Source organism: Pipistrellus kuhlii, unplaced genomic scaffold (assembly GCF_014108245.1).
Source record: "Pipistrellus kuhlii isolate mPipKuh1 unplaced genomic scaffold, mPipKuh1.p scaffold_m20_p_9, whole genome shotgun sequence".
NCBI classification, from domain to species: Eukaryota; Metazoa; Chordata; class Mammalia; order Chiroptera; family Vespertilionidae; genus Pipistrellus; species Pipistrellus kuhlii.
Genome location: NW_023425595.1, coordinates 40594864 through 40612074, shown reverse-complemented (window position 1 = coordinate 40612074; position 17211 = coordinate 40594864). Strand labels below are relative to the sequence as shown.

The following is a 17211-nucleotide window of genomic DNA, read 5'->3' as shown; positions in this document are numbered from 1 at the left end:
TCTGGAGTTTTAGAATTGAACTGATTTCTTCTTGTCATCTCCTTCTGCAGGATTCCATAAATTGTCTAAATAATATATCAATAGTAAAGCATTTAAGAGATCAGGACCTATAGCCATGGTTTAAATCTTGGCCCCTATACCTTCTAGACATTTCACTACAGACAAATTACTTAACATCTGTGTTTCAGTATTTTTATTTATAAGTGGAGGTCATTATAGTGCCTACCTTTTAAGGTTTTTATACCTAAAGGATGAAATAATACCTTTAACACATTTAGAGAGGTGAAAGAGTTGTACATTAAGGGTTCAAGATGACGGCGCCCAGAGGTTCCACGAGCGACGTGGAGAGCAGCAGCGGCAGCAGTGACGCCGAGGAGCTGGCGCGGTGCCGGCCTGGGGCCTGGAGCAGCGCCCGGAGGCGCCGGAGAAGCGAAGAGCCGATGCTACAAATTATCAGTTGCCAACTGCCCAGCCGAGCCTCAGGCATAAGGTGGATGAGCACGAACAAGATGGCAATGAGCTTCAGACCACCCCCGAATTCCGGGCCTACGTGGCCAAGAAGCTGGGAGACCTGCTGGACAGCTCCATTACCATCTCAGAAGCTGTGAAGGAACCAGCAAAGGCTGAGGCACAGAAAGCCACCCCAGAGGATGATGGCTTCCGCCTCTTCTTCACCTCCGTCCCCGAAGGCCCCGAGGGGAAAGCTGCTCCCCGGCCCCGCCGCCGAAAGCGCCTGCCTTCCCACTCCAGCAGTGAGGACAGTGAGGAGGAGTGGCAGCGGTGCCAGGAGGCAGCTGTGGCCGCCTCTGCCATTCTGCGGGAGTCCGCCATCCATGGTCCTGTCCAGGTGGAGAAAGAAACGAAGAAGAAGAAAAGGAAGTTGAAAAAGAAAGCCAGGAAGGAGGCCAGCACGGACTTGACCGCCGCCACCACCATCACCGGCACGGCCACCGCCGGGAAGCAGGAAGAGGAGTCCGCCACGCTCCACGGAGACCTTGTGTCACCTGGGAGCAAAAAGAAGAAATGGAAGGAAAAGGCCAAGAAGGCCACTGAGGCTTCCCCACTCCCGCCATCGAAGAGCGCAGCAGCCGCGCCTGCGCACTGACCAGGTGGCGGCGGGGCCCAACCGGCCCCAGGACGCGGTGCCCCTGGGACGGGCATTTCCAGGCGCTGCCGCCCTCCACGTCAGGGACTTGGCTGCACGTCCAGACTCTGCCCGTGACTGGGCTTGCCCACGAGTCGGGGAAAGCCCTGGTTGTGGAGTGAGAAGCCTGAGTAAGGCCGCCCTCCTGTGCTCCCTGGGCGCCGGGCAGACTGTGGAACCAGGACGTCTGTGGAGCCGTCCAGTCAGTCAAGGCTGACAGCCGAGTGGTGGCGCTCCCATCTCCCCAGGGCTGTCAGGGAGGTGCGTGAGGGGAGACCGAACCCCATCCTCAGCCTGCTGTGGGAGACAGCCTGAAGAAAATGCGGGAAGAGGTCCTTGAGGTGTCAATGTCCAAAGTGCCATGTAGACTGGATAGAACTGTCTGAGGAAGGAGAGATCTCCCTCCTCATTTTCCAGAACTTTCTACATTTGGGAACATAACCACACAGGATCATCTCCCAACCAGATTGTGGAAAAGTAAGGGTCAGACCCAGCACGTAACTAAGTGATGGGGTGCTGCCTCCAGCAGTGCTGAATCCTGATGAGACATTTTAAATCGGCACCACAGGAGGGTCCCTGCCCGGCCGCGGCTTATGGGAGAGTCACGGGCCTGGTGGACTGGCTTCGCTGGGCTTCGTGCATGAGGCCTATTCAAGGAGCAGAAGGCCAAGGTGAAGGTAACATTCTGGCATCGTAGATTCAGCAGAGCAAGAACGACAGGTGGCCCCTGAGAGTCTGTGTGTGCTGGACCCATCTCTCCTCCAGCCCCTGGCCCACCTCCGCCCCTCTGCCTGCCCAACCCCATCTGGGCAATGAAGGACAAGTAAGGAGTTTCCAATACGTTCCTCGTTTACTTTATTAAAAGTTAAATAATGAAAAAAAAAAAAGTTGTACATTAAAAACAAGAAAATATTGCTGAAATAAATCTAAGAAGACATCATGTGTTCATGAATTGGAAGATGTGAATACTACCTAAAGCAATCTATAGATAAGTGAAATCCTTACCAAAATCCCTGTAGCATTTTTTCAATAAGTGGAAAATCCCATCCTAAAATTCATATGGAATCTCAAGGGACCCTGGAGACCCAAAACAATCTTAAAAAAGAATGAAGTTAAATATCTCATATTTTCTGATTTCAAAAGATACTACAAAGTTACAGTAATCAAAACATTGTGTTAATGGCATTAAGACAGACATATAGACCAACAAGATGGAATAAAGAGTCCAGAAATTTGGACCAGGGTGCCAAGGTCACTTTTTCAATAAATGGTATTGAAATAACTGATATTTACATGCAAAAGAATGAAGTTAACTCCAAATGAATCAAAGACCTAAATATAAGACCCTAAAACTGTAAACCTTGAGAAGAAAACATAGGGGAGAAAACCTCATGACATTTATTTTCCAACTTCTGACCCCGTGCACAGACTCATGCACATTGGAAGGAAATTGATTAGAATAAATATTTTAATATCTCTATTCGCCCTTTCTCTACAATAGAATTGTCAACCAAATTCACAATCAACAATAGCAGATCGAAACACATCCATGGGTCATTGTTCCTATGCCAAGATCTCGCCAGTTGCAGGGCTGACTGACAGACACAATGGAGTTTCCATCAGCATGGCCTTTATTGAAGGTCAGATAAAGAGCTTCACAAACAAGAAAAAAACTAAAGGAATTCATCACCATCAAACCAGTATTACATGAAATGTTAAAGGATATTCTTTAAGGAGAGGAAGAAGGAGGAGGAGGAGGAGGAGAGGAGGAAGTAGAGAAGGAGAAGATATAAAATATGAACAATAAAATGCAACAAATACATATTTATCAATAATTGAATCTAAAAATCAAAATAAACAAAAAATCTAATTACCAAAATAAACTGGTGAATAAAACAGAATCAGAGACATGGAAGCATGGAACAGACTGATGAATCTCCGAGGTAAGGAAGGTGGGATAACCAAAGATCTTACATACAGACACAGAGAGTAGAATGGTGAAGCCCTGGGGTGGGGTGGAAACCAGATAGGGGAGCAAAGCGGGAATAAAGGGAGACATCTGTAATACTCTCAACAATAAAGTTTTTTTAAATTATAACAGGCAAAACTAAAAAAAAAAAAAAAAAAGGCAGCCCATGGAATGAGAGAAAATATTTGCAAATATATATATGATAAGTGGTTAATATCTAGAATATATAATAAATTCCTACAACTCACAATAACATGATTTTAAAATGGGGGAAAGGCCCGGCAGGAGGCTGGTAGGCTGGTATGGCTCAGTGGTTGAGCATCGACTTATGAACCAGGAGGTCATAGTTTAATTCCTGGTCAGGGCACATGCCTGAGTTGCAGGCTCGATCCCTGGTAGGGAGCATGCAGGAAGCAGCACATCAATGATCCCCTCTTATCACTGATGTTCCTATCTCTTTCACCCTCTCCTTTCCTCTCTGAAATCAATAAAAATATTTTTTAAATAAAAATAAAAAATGGAGGAAAGGCCTAAATAGACATTTCTCCCAAAGAAGATATACAAATTTCCTTTCCCCATCTGGCTTCTGTCCCAGAGAAACAACTCTACCTCCTCAGTTATCTCTAGTGAGAAAGAAATCAAACTTTTGCTTTGGGTCATCATCAGTACCTTAAAGAGACTGTCCTGCTCTCCATAAAAACACTTGAGCACTTTCTATAAACCTAGTTAACCGTCCCATGTACCTTAGGGCTCTTGAATATAAAAAAAATCTTTACTTTCCCAGATGGTGTTGAAAGTCCAGGACGGCCTTTAGGCCTCACAGATTGACAGACATCCAATGGCTGCTCCCTCCCTACTGTTCAAATCACAGACCAGAGAGACTGACCTTCCTGCTCCCCAGGTGTTTGGTGCTAAATCACAGTCCCTTAGAAAAATCAACTCTCTGAGAGGCATCAATCATTTCTCTACTCGTGGATAAAATGTTTTCTCTACTCTTCCTGGGCAGGAAGCTCTCTCAAAAGTGATCTGTATTCTAAGGTGACTCCTTCCAATCTTCCCTCTCATGGAAACATCTTTCCATCCAGCGTTCCAGCCTGGGCACTTCTCCTCATGATTTATTCTGGTTTTCAGACAGCTCAGAAGTCATGTCATTCACTTCCAACTTTGCATTTAGAAAGAAAACCGAGGCTCAGAGAGGAGGTAGGGCATGACCAAGAGGCAGCGCTCCCACGGCCTGGTTCAAGTCTGGATTCCTGTCCAGCTGCCTGTCCCACCCAAGGGCAACCATGTATTTTCAAGACTACAGAGCATCTTAAGAAACTAAGCTTTAAGGCTCTCCTTCTTTTGTGCTATGTGAGCCTGACTGGGTTACTCACCTTGCTCTTCAAGATGTGGTCCCCAGACCAGCAGCCTTGGCAATACAAGGGAAATGCAGAATCTCAAGCCCTATGTCAGACCTACTGGATTAGAATCTGATTTGAAAGAGATCCCCAAGTGATATGTACATTCAAGTTTGAGGAACACTGACTTAAATGATCGGAGTCTCAATATCTTCATCTGTTAAGTGGGATGATAGTAACTACACCTCATGAGATTGCTCCAAAAAGTAACAGTAACATAACTTGCAAGTTATAAGATGCCTTGATTTGAGAGCTCTGAGATTTTCTTCAAGGAGCTTTCGAGCTCAGCCATCTGGCAGAACTAAAATAAATGAAATCTCCACACACTGCTTCAATTGAATCCATATATCTTATAACTTATGGTAATGATTACTGCAGGAGCTAGAGAAAAATTCAAATTAAGGAATAACATATTTAGATGTTTGCTCTTGGGTGAGACTGCCTGGGTTTGCTCATTTCCTAGAGAGGCAAACTTGAGAGAGTCATTTATCTTCATTAACCCCAGTTTTTGCATCTGTAAAGTGAGGATGGTAATGCATCGTATGATGATGAGAATTCAATGAGATAATCCATGGGAAGCACTTAGCCCAGAGCCTGACCCATGGGACCTCTGCAGAAAAGCTCAGCCCCCATCACCATCCTCATCATCTTTGTTATCTTCATTCATGACAACGTCTCCCTTATGTCACTCACTCGCCGTGACTTGGGACGATCTCAGTACAAATGCTCCTAATGAGAGACAGGACAGGAGCCTCTCCTTTAACATGAATAATAATTAAACCCTCCGTTTCCCTTTTATGAAGGTAATCTGATCAGGGGCAAGTAAACAGCAAAGTTCTCACCTTGCCCTTCACACAGAATCTTTTGGGGGAAAATTTGTTCAACCCCGTTTGCTTTAAAGTCCATCGTCTTTGAATGAGGAGAGGTGAACCAGAGTGTAGTATGTTCACTCCCTGAGAGTTGGGATGAAGAAAGGGGCAGCTAGTGAACTGCAAGCATCCTGCAGTAACAACCTCGAGCTCTGTCTCCAAGCAACAGAAAGCACAGGCAGTAATTACAGGCTCTTGCTTTTTTTGTGCTTGACACTTTTCTAAACACATCAGCAACCATGCCATGAGGAGGGTAGAGCAGAAACTATGATGTCTCATAAGAGGCTCAGAAAAACTAAATGATTTTTCCAAAATCACAAAACTAGTAACCAGGCGAATCAAGACCGGGTATTTCTCCCAGGCTTTCTCTCGCATATATTAGAAAAGAAATCTCAGAATGGATCATACCCTAAACTCTCTTTAGAAACTCTCAGATTGTTAGTTGATTCTTTAATGGGAATGAACTGAGAGTCAGCTGAGAACAAGAATGGTACACAAACCCACCATCATGAGAAAGGAAGCCGGGGGTGGGGTTGGATGGATAAAAAGGGAGGAGAGGTGCTTTCCTAGACAAACGTCCCAAACTCTATAGTTTTACTGAAGGTGAGATCTGACCATGCCAAACCAACCCATTTGCAAGCTCTATTGGATCTGGTCCTAGACCAGGTCCCTGAGGGCAGGAACTTACCGTATTTTCCAGTGTATAAGACAACTTTTGAAATAAAAAAAAGTCAACAAAAATCAGGGGCAAAAGACCAAAATTGCACAAAAATTACCTGCAGATCTTGATGGCAAAGTAAGTCTTTTCTTTGAAGTGGGGGGTAGTCTTATACAGCGAATATAGGCCTAAACCTATGTTTTAACTGTAAAATTAGGGGGTCGTCTTATACGCTGGAAAATATGATATATCTCCAATGGTCAGCACTGTGCTGGGCACAGAGTAAATTCTCATACAGACTTACTGAACGAATGAATGGATGATTATGTGTCCATACTAACCCCGGTTTTGTCTTTAACATAGTCATTGCCCTCACCTTCAGTTTTCTTCCTACTTCCTCTCGGATCTCTCTAGCTGGGCCCAGTGTCAGGGCTCCTAATCAAGAAGGGAATTAGCCCAGAGAAGGCTTCACCTTGGCCCAGCACAGAGTGCAAGCAGGTCTGGCCCTAGGACAGCACTTTTCAGTTGAACCAAGCTAAGCAGGTTTATTGCTCATTCCTCTCAGACACAGCAGATTTGACATTTCTCCCAGCAGAGGGATTTCTTGTTGCAAAACGAAATGGAATCAATACAGTTTTATTAGCCACCCAGTGTAATAAATTTGCTCCAGATGACAACCTCTACGCCAGATTCTTACCAGTCCAGCCTGAGTCTGAGATACAAAAGGAATAGTCACTCCTCCAACCCCATTCCCACCCTCCAGCCCCCATCCTGAGCACCACCTCCCCAACCCATCCTTTATCACCTCTGCCTGAACTTCTGCACAGTCTCTTTAATCATTCTCCAGGGCTCCAGGCTGTCTCCCCTCCAGCCTTTCTCCTCCTGATCTGAATACTTCCCCCTTCCTGTGGCATTCATGGTCCTTCACAATGTGGACCTCCCCATCTCCAGGCTGATTTCCCACCACTCCACCCAATCACCCTACAGGTCACAGGAACCATTCCCCAGACAGCCCACAAACTTTCTCACCTCTGGACGCTTGCACATACTAGTTCCTCTGCCTAGCATGCCCTTCTCTACTCCTTTATCAGAACTCCTACTCATTTTTTCAAGGCTCACTTACTCTAGGAGGCCTTCTCTAAAGGCCCCAGAAAGAAGCAGTTATTCCCTCCTCCATGCTTTCTCAGTATCATTGTATTCATTGCCTGATACCTGGGACATTATCTTTTAAATTGAATTGTCTCTTCGCCCACTTGTAAATGTCTCTAAGATGAGTATGGAGTGTTGTTCAACCTTTAGACATCCTTGAATACCCCATGCCTGCCACAGTATCTGAACCAGGTGCACAAAAGTGTGTTGACCTGCACAAAAAAAGGCCAATAGGATTGTCCAAATCTCTGGAGAACTCAGGAGCTTTTGGTTCAGGCAATTCACATGTTGCAGCTGGTCAGAGCCATTGAAAGGTAAGGAACACCCTCATAAAAATATCCAAATGAGTGAAACTTTTTAGAGTGCAATATAGCAATATATTTCAACGTTTTCAATGAGCATACTCTTGGAGATTCCCATACTTTCATATCCAGGCAAGCAATCCTATATAATAAAAGCCTAATCTGCAATTGTCCCCTTGACCTGGAGTTCCACAAGGAGTTCAACTGCTTGCTATGATGTACACTGGCCACCAGGGGGGGCACAGACCATGGCAGGCGTTGGCAACACAGAGCTGATAGGGGGGCAGCAGTGGAGACACTGTTGGCTCCGATGGGCCTCAACGAGAGCAGGACCATGGCAGGATGGTGGAGATGAGTGGGCAGCACCAGGCCAAGGTGGGTGCGAGCGGGGCCCAATCGCCCTGCCAAACGCCCCACAGATGGCAACCGGCGGTGGTGGTGGCAGCAGTTGGCAAGGGGGAGGGGCCATTGCCTGGCTCCCTGGTGCTGAGGGAGCCAGGCAGGGGACTAATAACTCAGGCAGAGGGGGTATGCGGGGGCTGCACAGGGCCTAGAGGTCATGTGGGACCTGCCTTGCCACACCAGATGCTCGCACTTTGATTACAGGCCAGGCCTAGCATGAATTTCATGCACAGGACCTCTAGCTCATTTATAATTCAATACATGCTTTTTTTTGTTTTTTTTTAGCAGAAGCCCCATCCTCCAGCTTCCCTTTAGAATAGGGGTGTCGAACTCAATCAGAGAAAAGGCCAAAATCTAAAATCCAGCCTAAATCGCGGGCCGAATGGTTTACTGAACAGTCATAAACTGTCATTGTGATGGAAACGCAGCGGAGTGCAGTGATGACAGCGCGGTGCGGGCCACATTGCAAGGCCTGGCGGGACGGATTTGGCCCGCGGGCCTTGTGTTTGACACATGTGCTTTAGAAGATGAGCCCAGAGCTATTCACCGGCTAGAAAGGCCAGAACCTGCTTTTCTGCAGGTGCTCCATGAAGGGACACACCGCTTCCTGCTGCTCCCTCCCAACAGCCAATCGCACCCCCTTCTGCTGATGCTGGAGGCAGGGGCAGGAGCAGGGGGAGGATTGCAAGGGAGGGAGGCAGGTAGATGGAAGAACTGTAACATCAAAAGATGCCTCTGCTTCTATCTCTTTATCTCTCAAGGCTGTCTTATGGAGACCAGAATGAGCAAGGAAATGAACTACCACTACCGGTGCATCAATTAACTACAGAAACAGCCCTCCACCTGCACTTCCAGTGGCACTCCTGGTCCTGGGCAGGGTCTCCCACAGCAGGGAATTCTGCAGACACCAAGGCTGGCCTGCAGGGCACTGGCTGCAGAGGAAGTTGGGGATACAGCTCCTTGGGAAGAAAAGGACAGAAACAGTTGAATGAATTCCATGAATTGGTAAATTGCTAACCTAATCTCTCTCTTTGGATGAATGTCCTCTGTCTCTGCTTTAAGTGGTGGAAAAGGGCACGGGGTGAGGCTGCTGCCAGCTCTCTTCTCATTAAATGGCAGGCCCACGTCTTACCTCAGCAGTATTCCAGAGCCTAAGAAAGGACATTGCAGCAAATGAGCCTCTTCCTCCCTCCCGCTGTGTACGCTTTAGGGTATGAGCTGGGCTGGGAGAGCCTGAAATAAGCATATATGGTAAATAGAAATAATCCTAGTAATTCTATGTTATTAGTTCTAATAATGTTATTATTATCATTAGCTATATAATGGGTCAATAAATATTACATTTTTACTCTAAGCACTGTGCCAATGCTTGACATGCATAATCTCACTTTAAAATAATCCTATGGTGCCCTAACCGGTTTGGCTCAGTGGATAGAGCGTCAGCCTTCGGACTGAAAGACCCCAGGTTCGATTCCAGTCAAGGGCATGTACCTTGGTTGCAGGCACATCTGCAGCAGGAGGTGTGCAAGAGGCAGCTGATTGATGTTTCTCTCCTATCAATGTTTCTAACTCTCTATCCTTCTCCCTTCCTCAATAAAATCAATAAAATATATTAAAAATAAATAAATAAAAATAAAATAATCTCATGGTAAATTATTATTTCCATTTTACAAATTATTTAATCCTGAATTAAATAATTTTCACATCATTATCCAGTAAGTAGCCACACTGAGACTGATTTAGTCCCATTCTTAACCATTACACTACAGTGGTTGGTACAGTAGAATTTTGGCATTCCTGAGAGATACACCATGATGAGGCCAAAAATATTCAACCAAACACAAATATTTAACTCCCTGTTAAAATTCTAAAAACATTCAGGAAAGATATTTTGAAAAAAATAGTAAACCAATTAACATCAGAGGCAGAATAGTACATTGGTTAAGCACACAGCCACTGAAGCCAGGCTACCTCAGTTCAAATCTCACCTCTGCTACCTACCAGCTGTGTGACCTTGGACAAATGACTTAACCTCTCTGTGCCTCAGTTTCCTCATTTTTAAAATGGGTTGTTTGGGGATTAAAAGAGTTAATATGGTTAAGTAGATTAGTTTCCTATTGCTGTAACAAACTAACACCAACTTAATGACTTAAAGCAACACACATTTATTATCTTATAGTTCTGGGGGTCAAAAGTGCAAAATGGATCCTAAAAGAACTCAAACTGGGCTAAAGTCAAGGGCTCTGTTCCTCCTTGAGTGTCTAGGGGAGTATTCATTCTCTTGTCCTTTCCAGTTCCCAGAGGCCACCCACATTTCTTGGCTCATATTCCACGTCACCTTCAAAGCCAGAATTGCATCACTTCTATCTCTGCTTTCATGGTCACATCCCTTTGTTTGATGCTAACACTCCCTCTTCCTTCTGTCCCTTATGAGAAAAGGGCCATTGGATAATCCAGGTCTCCTCATCTCAAGATCCTCCATTTAATCACATCTGCAAAGCCCCTTTTTGCCATGTAAAGTAACATATTTTTAGGTTCTGGGGATTAGAACCTATTTGGGGGAGGGGGACATTATTCTACTTATCATGGTAAGGCTAGACAGGTAGGTAAGTAGATAGATGATAGCTAGATGATAGATAGATAGATAGATAGATAGATAATTGATAGAAGATGATAGATAGATAGATGATTGATAGAAGATGATAGATGATAGAAAGTTAGATGATAGATAGATGATAGACAGATGAGGCAGACAGCAGGTTTTGCCCAGTGAGAGTGAGCACTGAGGTGTGATAGGCCAGGAGGCAAGCTACCAGCCTCTCTCCTGCCAGTCACGGGAGCTGAAAGCATAATCTTTACTCAGAGGCCCTCAAACACACATTGACACATGTAAAACTGAGCACTAATCAAGAATCACCAACATCTGAGGAAAGCAATACCCGTGAAGATTAGAACTAATTCCACTAATGAGAACTAATACCTAATGAACTAGAAGAAGATAACTTACATTTAGTTTAATTCCTCCTCCCAGGGAAATTTGAGAAGATATTACTTCCTAGAAAAAATAAACATAAGACCGTGAAATAAATAAAATTAGACATTAATAACAATAGGATGAAAAATACTATTTGTTGAGTTAAAAGTCTAAAGCACCCTTTAAATTATCGTTAGGTTAAAGAGGGGAAAATTAAAATTACAAATTATCACCGAAACTGGTTTGGCTCAGTGGATAGAGCGTCGGCCTGCAGACTGAAAGGTCCCAGGTTTGATTCCGGTCAAGGGCATGTACCTTCATTGCGGGCACATCCCCAGTGGGAGGTGTGCAGGAGGCAGCTGATATATGTTTCTCTCCCATCGATGTTTCTAACCCTTTATTCCTCTCCCTTCCTCTCTGTAAAAAATTAATAAAATATATTTTAAAAAATAAAATTACAAATTATTTTTAAAGTTAAACAACAATGAAAGTATTAGATATCAAAACTGTGGAAAACTATCAACACAATATCAGAAAAAAAGAAAAAAAAATAATCTACTACCTCAAATGTATTTATTAGAAAACAAAATAGAAGCTATTTGAAGGGAGATAACAAACCCCCAAAAAGTAGAAAACAGAAATTAATAAAGGAAAAAGGGGGGGAAAAAACCCTGAAAAAGTAAGCTGATTAATACTAGCAAAAGCTGATTCCTTAAAAGGACTAACATATTACAAATATCTAACACGTGTAGTCAAGCCAGTGGGGGTCGGGTTGGGGAGAGACACCAAAAAGTAGCATTAAGTTAGATGAACGGAGGTATTAGAGATGCAGAGATGTCTATCCTATATAATAAGAGATGAATATGCTAATTAAATGGCTGCATAATGACTGGATCACGGATCTGTAGGAGGGTGGGGCAGCAAACTACTTCGGAGAGCTATAGGAGGGCACAGGGCAACAAGCTATGAAGAGGGCAGAGACAGGGGGGAGCGACAGAAGGGCAGCAGAGAGCTACTGGTGCATGAATTCGTGCACAGGGCTACTATTAAATTATAAGAGAATCATATTTCTTCTAATAAATTTGAAAATCTAAATGGCCCTACCGGTAGGTAGTTCAGTGGTTGAGTGTCGACCTATGAACCAGGAGGTCACGGTTCAATTCCTGGTCAGAGCACATGCCTTGGTTGTGGTCTCAGTCCCCAGTAGGAGGTGTGCAGGAGGCAGCCAATCAATGATTCTCATCAGTGAAGTTTCTATCTCTCCGCAGGTCTGGCAGCTCTAGTGACTACACTGTGGTATAGTGTGAGTCCCCATGTGCTCTAGGAGGCTGCAGCTGCAGAAACTGCTAATACCTCTGCAAGATAGCTCAGCTCAGTGAGACTTTGCTTACACGAAAAAAAATTTCATCAAAAAGACTTTAAAAATAATAACAATGCATTTATTTCAAAAGCAATATATTTGTACATAAATAATGCTATTTTCATTTGGGAACAGATCTTGCTGTTGAAATGATAAATCTGCGCTGTTTTCACCAGAAGAAGATAAAAATATTAACAGGACAGCCAGTGTAATATCTTGCTAGGAACAGCTTCCCGAACAACTCAGTTGAGAACATTTTGCTTTATTTCACTTGCTGGCTGTGGTGGGGAGGATCTCCCCTCTAGTCCCAATTCTGACAGTCATTATCTATAAGACTTTGAGCACGTTATTTAACTTATCTAAGTCTCAGTTCTCACATCTGTAAAATGGGAGTTCTGGATGTGAAGTCAGATTATAAGGAAGAAATAAGAAAAAGTGTGTATTTTCAAGGATTTATCAAAGCACTGGACACAGAAGGGATTGCAAGGTGGATAATTGGACCTCACGCCCCACTCCCCCACCAACCCACAGGTTCCTGAGGGAAATGTAAATGTGGAGTAAGGCTGAAAGAAGAATACCCTTCATTACTACGAGGCTGACAACTCTAATGCGCACCGCTCACGCGCACAACTCATTTGTCCGGACAGCCTGGCTCGTGGGTTTGAAGCCCGGTAAGTGGCCTCCATCGCCCTTCCCCGTCATCCCAGATCCTACAGCTCAGGAAGGAGGGACAGACAAGGCAGAAAGCCCACAGGCAAATAAGGGTTTGCAAGCACAGCAGCCAGGGCGAGAGGGCCGCTGTGGGCCTGCCCCGGGGAGAGGTGGTCTGCGCTTCACAGGCTGGGCGGTAAAAGCAACGCTGGCCAGCCTAACCTTCACACAGCACAGAGCAAGATGCTGACGGAGCAGAGAGAGCAAGAGAGAGAGGATGACTTCGGCGTTCCCTGAGCAAGAGAACTCAGCCCTTTCGGGAGAGAGATCCCAAGAAAGCAGGCCTAAATGCAAGCTCTGAACTCCGGTTCAAACAGTGCGTCTCCCCTCCCTGGTGAACAGAATGTGTTCAGACACAAATGATGGGTACCAAGGTTCTTCCTACAGGAGGTGCAGAGAAGGAGGCGGCAGTGAGGACTGCGGAGGAGCCCCCAATTGCTTCAAAATACCCAGCTGAGCCCTGGCCCCTGTGGCTCAACCGGTTGAGCATCATCCCATGCCCCGAAAGCTTGCCTGTCAATTCCCATCAGGGCATATGCCAGGATTTTGGGTTTGATCTTCAGTAGGGGGCATGCAGGAGGCAGCGGATTGATGTTTCTCTCTCTCTCCCCCTTCCTTTCTCCTCACCCCCTTTTCTTTCTCTCTTCAATACAAATATATTTAAAAAACAAAAAAACAACAACTCCCAGCTGAGGCATGTCAGCCATTTCCTGCTGGGACCCAGACTGGTCTAAAGACTTACAAAGAGAAATAAAGAATAGTCACCTATGCCGAAGCCGGTTTGGCTCAGTGGATAGAGCGTCGGCCTGTGGACTGAAAGGTCCTAGGTTCGATTCCAGTCAAGGGCATGTACCTTGGTTGCGAGCACATCCCCAGTGGGGGGTGTGCAAGAGGCAGCTGTTCGATGTATCTCTCTCATCGACGTTTCTAACTCTCTATCCCTCTCAATTCCTCTCTGTGTAAAATCAATAAAAATATATTTAAAAAAAAGAATAGTCACCTCATGGGCACAGCAACAGAGTGAGGAGCTATACAATCTTGCTCCTGAAGTCTGGACTCTGACCGAACTGCCTGTTCAGGCTCCATGATGCCAACTCTACTAAGAACCCCCTCTTCCCCTGAGGTGAGGCCTTGTCTTTCAACTTTCCAGGGCTTTTGCTCTCATATCGCCTTCCAGGGCCAGCAGGCTGCAGGAGGACGGGCCTCACATGCTACTGGGGGCCCACAGGGCTAGCACTGCATGTGGACCGGCCCCTCTGCCTGCAGCCACCTGTAACTGAGTGCTTGGCTCCATCAAAGGAGAGAACCACTCGGAGCCTGATGTGGACTCAGTCCGGGGCCCACAGACTATGCACCATTGTCTACACGGCAAGCCACACGGTGCAGGAGCCGTGCAGGCCCTGTTCTTACAAAGGACGCTCATTTACACGCGTGCTCTTCTGGCTGAAGATCTGTCCTCTCCAGCTTTTCCTTAGGGATGACTCTCCTCCTCTCTGTTATGGAGCAAACACGAGTGAACAGCCACTGGAGTCCTGACCAAATTAAAATTTAGGGAGCCTTTATTAGTCAGCCGGGCGGCCAGCAACTGCTCTGCCTTTCTCCACTCAGAGAGACCAGAGAGCAGCAGCGACCCTTTGTGGGATCACTTTTAAGCCCACAAACCATATCCTGTTTTTGCAGAGCAAGTAACCCAAGACAAAACAGTTTTTCCTAAGCTACATTAGGGTCATACTATTGATGACCATGTTATTCACAGGGACATCCTGTTCTTCAGAAAGCTGACAGAGATCTATGAGAGAAGGCCTACGTGCTGGGAAGGGGCCATGAGACTGTATCTCAAGGCCTGGCCTGCTGTCAGCAATGACAACTCTATCTGGGGCATAGTCCACGGCCTCAATAGTGCTAAAAAAAAAAAATTCCCTCTCTAACACCCTTCACGTCCTACAGAAACAGCCTGTGTTCACAGCCTCAGACATCCAGCCCCTTCACCAAGCAGCAGTGGGAACCGAGCGCTCGGGATTCCTTTGTGTCCTGATTTCATTAATATTTTTAAACTCGCTGTTACTTAATTTTCTTGCTCTTGCACCTGTTCACATATTTTATCCGGCAGCCAACCTGCCACATGTTGACCTAAATGAAAACCTGAAAACTGAAAAATAAACCAAGAGTCTGAATAAAACCAAAATTAACTTCAATCCCTCTTCAGAGGTGGAGAGGGGCAAGTCTGTGTAACCATCTGTGGAGTGGCTAACCTTCCAGGCCCTTCTGCTCTGCGAATCTGTGAGAGTGGCTTCTGCCTGGACGGTACGCCTCGTGCACACAGGCCTCGCCTCATTCCCTGCCAGGATCCACACCCCTTCTCCTCCGGGCATTGGGGCCTGGGTGCTACCTGACTCCGGCCTGCAGCACCATCCTCTCCCAGTCTCTGGAGCTAGTACTTTTGGGAGGCAAGCCTGAGAGTTTCCTCCTGACCATGTCTGTGTTGTCCCTTCAGACTGTCAGGGCCCCAAGGGCAGGGACTGTGCCTCTGCACTTCCCCTGGCTCAGGCCCACACACAGCAGGTTCCCAGTGAACACTTGCTCAATGAATGAGGGGCTGTGGCTCCCTGTGCCCAAGCCCTGTCCGGGCAGCCTTCCCAGCAGCCCCACTGGGGCAGACACTGGGAACTGGCCTGTTCCGGCCCCTTTATGGTGCTCGCAATGGAGGCTGCCAAAGTAGAAACACGTTTCCAGAGCTCTTTTTATCTAGGTCCTAAGTGTGATTTAGTTTCTCTAATCAGATGCACTGGTCCGAGGCTTCATTCAGAATGGAGTCGCCTGGGGAGAGGGACAATGCCTGCGGCAGCACATTTCTGTGTCTGGGAGCTGAACCACAGCTGTGGCGGCCTCCTGCTCCCAGTCTCCTGATTCTGGCAAAGCCAGCAACCCCGTGGTGTGATTGTAGGGAGTCACTTCTGGAAGGGAAACTCCCTTTATTTTCTGTTTCTTCAGTCCCTTCCCCCCACCCCTACCCGCCCCACACACACACACACACACTACCACCACCAAGAATTCTGTGAGCCTTCATATTTTCCATAAGCCCCTTTCTGCATCACCAGGTAGAACAGATTCTATTTCCTCCAACTAGAACCCTCACACCTGTGCTCCTGGCCTTCCACCTTCCGGAGTGAACCCCCCAACTCAAAGCCCCACACCCTTCGTCTCGGCTCAGCTTACCTTCACCCCACTCTGTCAGAGGGGAAGCACTCCCTCTGCTCAGGGGCCCCGGGCTACTTGCTGGAAGTACTGACATGAATGGGACCTAGCCCCTAACTGCGTAATTTTTCAATCAGAAACAGGAAACCCGAGAAGGTTTTGAAATGTTCCAGACAGGTCATCTCCGTTCCACGCGTGTTCCCTGAGCACTGCTCAGAGCATCTTCTGGAAAGTGAAACAGGGGCGAGCAAACGTTTCAGGAGATGAGGCTTTTTAAATATTACTCGGAGCAAACAGCATCGGTCCCTACAGCGGGGCGGGCGGGTTTCCTTAAGCACAAGCGCACCCAGGGCCCAATGATGCTACCCTGCTTCTTCATAACAAAGGCTGCGCTCATTTGCTTACCACAGGGCAACGGACACTCAGGATCTTACCTGCACGTGACTCCTGGGGGAAAGAATGCTGCTTATCTGGGAGATTCCAAGGACTTTGTGCCCTTCCAACCTTGTCTCCACTGATCTCTCCATTCTTCCAAAGGCATGGGCACAGCTAACTTCCACCATCGCCAAAACATGACCTGCCCTGTCTCCCTCTAACCAGTGGTTTTCAACCTTTCTCAGGCCGCGACCCTTTAATACAGTTCCTCACGTTGTGGTGACCCCCAACCATAACATTATTTTTGTTGTTACTTCATAGCTGTAATTTTGCTACTGTTCATGAATCGTAATGTAAATATCTGTGTTTTCCGACCTACACGTTGAGAACCACTAGCAGGGTCACCTAAGACCATCGGGAAAAAAACAGATATTTACATTATGATTCATTAACAGTAGCAAAATTACAATTATGAAGTAGCAACGAAAATAATTTTATGGTTGGGGGTCATCGCAACATGAGGAACTGTATTAAAGGCTGGTGGCATTAGAAAGGTTGTGAACCTCTGCTCTGACCCACCAGACTGCTCCCTTGACTTGTCAAAATCCCTGGCTCAGCTGAACGCTCTCCTGCACCACAAAGCTTTCGAGCGTTCCCTGGATACAGGGTCAGCTTGTTCCACATCTGTACCGTGGACCCTTGA

At 46.2% G+C, this 17211-nt stretch overlaps 1 protein-coding gene across 1 annotated transcript; it reads left to right on the top strand.

Moving 5' to 3' along the window:
- The first annotated feature begins 310 nt into the window (after window positions 1–310).
- On the top strand, window positions 311–13268 carry LOC118713377 (protein CUSTOS-like). Its single transcript, XM_045577773.1, is given in 4 exon segments — window positions 311–390; window positions 393–1500; window positions 4015–4021; window positions 13256–13268. Coding segments are annotated over 2 exon segments (792 nt in total). The 5' UTR covers window position 311; the 3' UTR covers window positions 1106–1500; window positions 4015–4021; window positions 13256–13268.
- The last annotated feature ends 3943 nt before the right edge of the window (window positions 13269–17211 follow it).